Raw genomic sequence first — 7265 nt, forward strand, 5'->3', positions numbered from 1 at the left:
AGAAAAAGCAGCTTCTTTCCATGTCCACCTTCCCAGTTTGGCTGTGACGCTGGTTCCCAGTTTGGGGAGAGTACAGATGCTCGATTTCCCAACCGAGCACTATTAGCTGTGCTACAAACTCAGATGCATCATCTTCCTTTGCCCTCCTCCCTTTGCAATCAGAACATTTCAGCACAAGGGAAAAAAAAAAAAAAAAAACACAAACAAACCATAAGTGTTTGTCCCCCCCTCCTTCCACTTCCTCCCGCCCCCACCCAGCCCTTTCCATCAGTCCTTCTGTTTGAGATGTGGTGGTGTTGTGATTTTTTTTTTTTTAAATCTTCATTTGCATTTATTCTGAAAGTGGAAACCACGCAGGGGGAGGGAAAAAAAAAATAAAAACAGCTGACAGCAAAGTTTTATTATCCCCATTGGGTGGCGAGGAGCAAATCAGTAATTTTTTAACAAGCATTTAAGCTCCTTTGCTGAGTGCCTCTTTGAGCCTTGGTGCACCTGCAGCCTGGCGCAGCCAGGAGGGGGGGTTGATGAGGACCTTGGGTGGGGAGCAGGCGCAGCTGATGGGGGGCAGCATGTGCTCACCCCTTTGGAGCTGAAGATGCTGGAGGTGAGGAGCTGGGACCTTGCAGTGCCACAGGCGATGCTGCGGCTGCAGGAGCCCATCCAGGGGGGGGTCAGACCCGCTCGTGTGACCCCATCGCAGGCCCCAGACGTCCCCAAGTGATGCTAACAGGATCGCCCGCTGCTTTTTTATGCCAATAATTCTGCAAAGCTGGCCCGAGCAGCCTCTGCTCTCCGCCCTGCGGCTCTCACGGCAGGCATCGCTCATCGCCCCCACCCAGGGGCGTTTTAATAACGAGAACTGTCACGGAACCTGACCACAGCCGCTGGGAAAGAGCCAGCTGAGCAAACCGCTGGGGGGGCGAGAACTTCACAGCCACGGGGCTGGCACAAAAGGGAGCCTCTGCCCTTCTGATACCTCCCCACATCCAGCCCCATGCTCGTGCCTCCCCATCCCAATCTCAGCCCCCAGGGCAGCCCCCGTCACGCTGCTTTGCTGAGGGTCCAGCATCTCCAAGCCAAAATCTGCAGGGCTGGGGCCATCAGCACCTTGTCCTCAGCCAGGAGCAGGCCTGGGACACCACGGGGGCAGAGCCAAGCCCCCCCCCCCAGGAGCAAGGAGGCAGCACAGCAGCCTTCCTCCCCCCATTCTCACATTGCTCAAACCCTGCTCTGCTGCGCCCTGAGCCTCCCCAAAACACGCCGCCAGCCTGCAGCCTCCCTCCGCTTCCTCCCCAGCATGGCTGGAAATAAAATATTGTCAGCGGGAGCCTCACTGGGCTCCTCCATGCACACAGCACCCTGCGGACACCTGCACGCATTCACCTCCTCTCCAGACCCCAAAACAGACCCCAGCCGCCTGACCCCGGCCCCTCCCTGGTGCTTGGGGCTGCCCCCCAAAACCCCAGCCCTGCCCCACACTGTGGGCACCACACACACGTGTCCGTGCGTGCCAGGCAGTGTCCCCGGGGCACAGGGAGCTGCTGTGCACCCTGGCTGGGATCGATGCATGGCAAAGAGGAGAATCAATTTCTATAATTAAACCCTGCACCACCAGGCTGCGTCCTCCCTCCCCGCTCCCCATGGCAGAGGGCTGTTCCAGCCCCTGGCAGGGTCCCACGGGGGCCACTGCTCCTGGCCGGTGCCAAGGCAGCTCCCACCGGGGTCCCTGCAGCAGCAAAGGGCACCCAGGGCACCCCTGCTCCCATGGCAAAGGAATCGGCATGGAGAATTTCTTGGGGGAAAATAAAGCAAAGGCAGGCACGGGTGGGTGTTTCCCACCAGCCGGGCCTTTGCTGCGAGCTGATGCTCACACGGCAGAGGGAAGGAGGAGGATTTGGGGGGGGGCAGCCTAAATTCACAGCTCCACGGCAGCGTGTGGCGGAGAGGAGCCTTCATCCACATTTCCAGAAAGGGAAAAAAAACATCGTGGGGGGAGCCAAGCAGCTTGGCCAAGGTCATGTCAGGGGCCAATGCCAGCCCTGCCATGAACACCACCAGCACCCAGACAAGTGCAATCGCCCCACCAGTTCTCAGCACTGCCCCCACCCCAGCAACACCCAGGCTGCCCATCAACCACTCCAGCCCGTCCCCACAGACATCTCCCCAGCCACGAGCAGGGTGCTCAGGAGCAAACAGGCTGAGGGCCCCCCACCCATCCTGCCGGGCAGCAAGGGATGGCTCCTGGCAAAGGATTAAGGCCCCTTTGCACAAAGGCAGCCTTCGGCAGCCCTGAGGCTCCCCCCGAGCCCCCTGAAGGCTTTGCAGCCCACCAGCAGCTCCCAGGGGCACCGAGTACTGTCAGGAGGAGCACGGAGCCATTTCCACAATGGTGTGAATGTAGGAGGCTTCAGGGGCAGTCTGGTGGGAAATAATTAGCACATCGAAAATGTATTCCTCATTAAAATGAGGAAAGAGCCACCGCTGGGGTGGGCGTGATCGGGTGGCTCTGGGCAGCTCGGATCCCACACAGCCCCCACAGCAGCAGCACAGTGGGGGCACAAAAGCCACGGAGTGACCGGGGGGGACTGAAAAGCCCCCAGGATCTGGGCGCTGGCAGCCAGGCCAGGAGACTGACAGCAAATCTGGGGTCCCTGGGACTGACCCAGCCCAATTCCCCACCTGGTGCCAGGGTGGGGGCCATCCACACCCCTCAGGGACCGGCCAAGAGGAGAGCCCCCTCCCACCCCCAGCCCCAGCAGGGAGCTGGCTGGATGCGACCCCCCCCCACTCCCCCGGGGCCGGGCACGATCCCGGGGCCTCCCGCAGCCAAACCCAACTTCCCGGGGAGTTGGGCGCCAGCACCCACCCGGCACCAGCAGGTGCGGGGGGGACCCGAGCATCACCGCCCCCCCGCCCGCCTCCCGCAGCCAGGGCGAGGATGCGGAGAACAAAGAAGGGGAGAGGCTGCGGGGCGCAGGCTGGGCGCTGCCCGCCGCCAGGGCAGACAAAGGGGCCCCCACCCGCGGGCAGCGCAGCCCCCCCACCAGCGTGGGGCAGGGCACGGCGGGGGCCGCAGCGCACCGCGCACCCCCGGGCGCACCCCCCCACCCAGCGGCCCTGCCTGCCCAGCCGGCGGGGGGAGCAGCCCCTCGGCGGCTCCTTCAGCCCCGGTCGTGGGGGGGCCTCCGGAGTTATTTTAAGTTTCCCTGCCCGCCTCCACCCCTCCCACCACCCCCCCCGCAGCCGGGCGCAGCCCGGGACGTGCCAGGCTCTTCCTCCTCCTCCTCCTCCCCAGGGATGCTGCGAACGCCCCAAAAGGGGCGCCCCCGCGGCTCGCCCACCCCGCGCGCCCCAGCAACGGCCGGGGGAAGGATGGGGGCGAGAGAGCCGGGAGGGGGCACAGCCCGCAGCCCCCCTCCTCGCCCCCCCTGTCCCTCTCCAAAGGAACCCCCGAGCCCGCAGCCGCCGCCCGGCTGGGGCAGCACAACGCCCGGTGCCGCGGCAACGCCGGGCACAACCGCCCCCAGCATCCCGGCGAGCCCCCCCCCGAGCCCCCGGCCACCCCCGCTCCGGTCCCCGCCGCCGCCTCCCCGGGACCGCCACCGGCGGCTGCGCCCCTTCGGAGCGCGGCGGCCCCGGCAGCGACCGGCCCCGAGCAGCAGCAGCAGCGCCGCGCCCCCAGCCCTTGGGGGTGTGTGTGGGGGGGCACCGCAGCCCCGGCTCCGGCTGCCGAGCCCCGCGCCCGGCCCCCCCCCCAGAAACACCGGAGCCCCCCGCGGGCGGTCACCACCGGCACCGGGAGCGGCGGAGCCCCGGGCAGCAGCGGCAACGGCACCGGCGGCGTGGAGGGAGGAGGAAGGAAAAAAAAACCAAAACACACGAATAAAAAAAAAATACCTGCTACTTAAGAATGGGTGCACATAGTGAGAGTGACATGCCTTGAGAGGGTGTATTCCCCATCGCTGCGCCGCTCGCTCCCGTCCTTCCCGCTCCCGTCCCTCCGCCAGCGAGGCCCCGGCAGAGCGCGAGCGAGCGGGGGCGCGCCCGGGTGTGTGCGCGGGGGAGCGCGCAGCTCGGCGATGTACAAAGGAACAAATGGGAAAAACACATTAGCTCATGAGAGATTAATGTGCGGGGAGACGGCTCCCCCTCTCCGCTCCCTCTTAAAGGCCCCCCCCCGCCTGCGCTCGGCGGCAGGTGCCCACCCAGGGGCACCCCCGGGGAGCGGGGCGGGGAGCGGCTGCCCCCGCGCACCGCCGGCAGCGGGACCCACGGGTGACACAGGGGAGCGGCACCCATGGGACGCGCTGCTCCGGGGGGGGCAGGCAGAGCCACGCTCCTGCACCCTTGGGAGAGGGGCGGGGTGGGCAGCAGCTGCCGTGGCCCTGTGTGGGCAGCAGCACAGATGCTCTAAAGGTAGGTCAGGGGAAAATGAGCACAAAAGGGGGTGGAAGAGCCACCAGCAGAGCCCCGGGTCCTGCACCTGACCCCATGGGACCAGCAGGTCCCAGCTCTGCATCCAGCACCACCTGCCTGCCTTTGGGCAGTTGCAAATTCCCCAGGTGAGCAGCCAGCAAAGCGCTCTGTAGCGGAGCACCATCGCATGGGGTACCCACACAGAGTCCCCATCCGGCAGTGCTACCGTCCAGGGGGAGAGCAGCCCCCATAGGGTCACCGTGTGCTGGGTGCACCAAGGTGCCTTACCCCATTTGGCACCTCCTGGCCAAGAAAAATGGACCTGAAGTCCAGAGAACAAGATCAGAAGACAGGAGAAAGAACCAGCAAGCAGCTGCTTTATTCTGCGGATGGGCAAGGACAGCTCACAGATTTTCTCCGCTTCCCCCCCTCATGGGACAGGGGCTGTGACCCCGACCACCACCTCCCCAGCCAGGAGGAGGGAGGATTGAGGAGACCCCAGCTCCCCCCGGCAGCCCCCGCGCTCCCCGCAGCGCTGCATTAGCAGGAGAGCCGCTGCCCAGCGGCACGGGGGAGCGCGGAAGCGCTGGCTCCATTAGGAGAACGTCCGTGGGGCAAAAACCTTTTCCAGAGCCAGCGAAGTGCGTCTTGATGGGGCTGACGTGCTCCTGGCAGCAGGACGCCCCGGCACGCGTGGGCCAGGGGGGCCGTGTCCTGCTGCAACACATCACTTGTCCCTGCCTGGTAATGAGCCCACGCTCCCATCACCTCCAAGTCCTCCTTACACCCCTGCCACTGCATCCTGCTGAGCTGGGAGAGGGGGGGAGAAGGAGCTCTGCGTGCTGGGGGGCACAGGAAAGAGGGAGAAAAGGGGGAAGAGAAAGGATGAATGAAAAATGGGATGGAAAGAGACCTGGAACTGCTGTTAGATTCGGGAGTGCCTCAGAGATGTATTAAGAGGCGAAGCGTTTATAACAGAAAGTGAAATTGTCCGGTCTGTGTCGTGCTGGCAGCCAGACCAGAGGAGCTGACATTCCCCCAGCATTCAAATATCTCATCTGATACCCAGCCCCAAGCTGCCACTCTCAGAGATGCCACCAGGAAAGCCCAAACCTCCCTGTGTTGGAGGGAGCACACGGCTCCGCAGGGCCATCTGCGCACGGACACCTCCCAAACCACGCAGGAGACCCAGCAAGGGACAGATCCTGCTACCTGGCAGGAGCCCAGGGGTAGATTTAATTTTTACAGAGCACCAGAGGGAAATTCAAGCAGCGAGGTGGAAACTGCTCCCTCCTGGCATGACCCACCCTGACCACAGACAGGGAACACACCAGAAAACCCGACACAGACCCAGCCGTGATGAAAGCTTCCCCACGCCACCACCAAAGCCTCGCACCAGCACCCATGGAGCAGCCCCAGCACGGGACCACGCCACGGGGCGATGCCGCTGACAGCTCCCCAAATCCACAGCTCACGGGGAGGCAGGAGTTTTGATCACAGCAGATCCAAGTGAGGTGGTGAAATGTCTCTAAATGAGCTGAAATGCGGTCTAATCGGCACATCTATTTTCTAACAAGTTACATATTCCCTTCAGAGCTCCAGTCATTTCAAAAACACATTAAGGAGAAATATTTGAAAGCTGAAATGTATTAAACAAGCACTTCATCCTCATCAGCAGAGAGGTTATGGACCTTTGCTGGTCTCCTTCCAATAACCTTGCACACCCGATACCACGAGGTGATCTCTTTCCAGAAGCCCATTAAAACACGTGCAGGGCAGGGCAGGGGCAAGCCCGGGGGGGGCACCGTGGCCACGAGCCCTGGGGCCGGGCAGGATGGGATGGGGCGGACGCAGCCCCCGCTGCCACCACCAGCACCAGGCAGGGGCAGGAGCCAACCCTGCCCAAAACCACGGGAATGACCCGAACACATCCCCGCCTTCTTGGAAGAAAGCCTGCAAGAGAACAAGTCTATTTACTTCTGTTTTCTGAGGCTTTGCAGAGGGAGAGGGAAAGTCCTGCAGCCACAATAGGCAGGAATTTAATTTAAAGAGGAGAGCAGATACGGTGCGTAACCGCACGGCTGCAGGAGCTGGTGTGTCACCAAGCGAGCCAACATCTGCGACTTGGCTGAGAGCTGCAGGGACAGGATCCTGCCATGGATGGCTCTTTTCCCCCAAAATGCTCTGAGCACCAAACCCCCGCAGAGAACCGCAGCTGGGTTCCTCCCAAAGGAGAGAGGAGAGGGAAGCAGAGATGCTCCGAAACCCTCGCGCTGCCCTTGGAGCAGCACAACCACCGGGAGCAGCCACCACTGCGTGCAGCACCTGCACATTTGGAGAGGCAAATCTGGGCAGGGAAAGGGCAGAGAGGGCACAGGAAAAAGGCCCCAGCAGTGGAGAAGGCAGAGAGAGGACTGGGAGCCACGCTGGGGCTGGAGAGGGACCAGGACGTGCGGGGGCTTCAAAGGACGTTTTAGGACAAGTCAGACAAAAAAAGAAATGGATCATAAATAATTGAGAGCCGAGGCTCAGCTTTCATGTTCCTTCCATCCAGCCCAGAAGGAAAAAGACCTCAATCCCCTTCTGCAGGGCCAGGAATGAGGCCCCTGGGTGAGATCTGGGGGCTCCTTGCCTTTAATTAGCCCTCCCCTTGAAGCACACCATCCTCATCCTCCCTCCTCCGCCACGCAGCCCGAGGCAGCTCACGCCCCCAGCTCCAGCACATTGGAAAGGTTTTGGGGAGCAGGAGATGCTGCTGCCTGCCCCCCTCATCCAGTGGGGCCAGCCTAAAACTGGGGGCCCAGACCCCAGAAGTTTAATACCTTGATGCCAGTAGGGCATTATTTACC

General features: G+C 62.7%; 1 protein-coding gene across 9 annotated transcripts in view; it reads right to left on the bottom strand.

The window, feature by feature from the left end:
- The window catches only part of SRCIN1 (SRC kinase signaling inhibitor 1), a 66500-nt gene extending 62378 nt beyond the window's left edge, over positions 1–4122 (bottom strand). For 3 of the 9 annotated variants that reach the window (XM_038168612.2, XM_072029034.1, XM_072029035.1), the window contains exon 1: positions 3939–4121. In XM_038168612.2, the coding sequence (XP_038024540.2) occupies positions 3939–4110 (172 nt within the window). In that variant the 5' untranslated portion in view covers positions 4111–4121. Of the gene's footprint in view, positions 1–3897 lie in introns of all 9 variants that reach the window. The other 6 variants (XM_072029038.1, XM_072029037.1, XM_072029039.1 and 3 more) reach the window with 3 other exon arrangements.
- Positions 4123–7265: the final 3143 nt, after the last annotated feature.

Source organism: Anas platyrhynchos, chromosome 28, assembly GCF_047663525.1.
Source record: "Anas platyrhynchos isolate ZD024472 breed Pekin duck chromosome 28, IASCAAS_PekinDuck_T2T, whole genome shotgun sequence".
Taxonomy (NCBI): domain Eukaryota; kingdom Metazoa; phylum Chordata; class Aves; order Anseriformes; family Anatidae; genus Anas; species Anas platyrhynchos.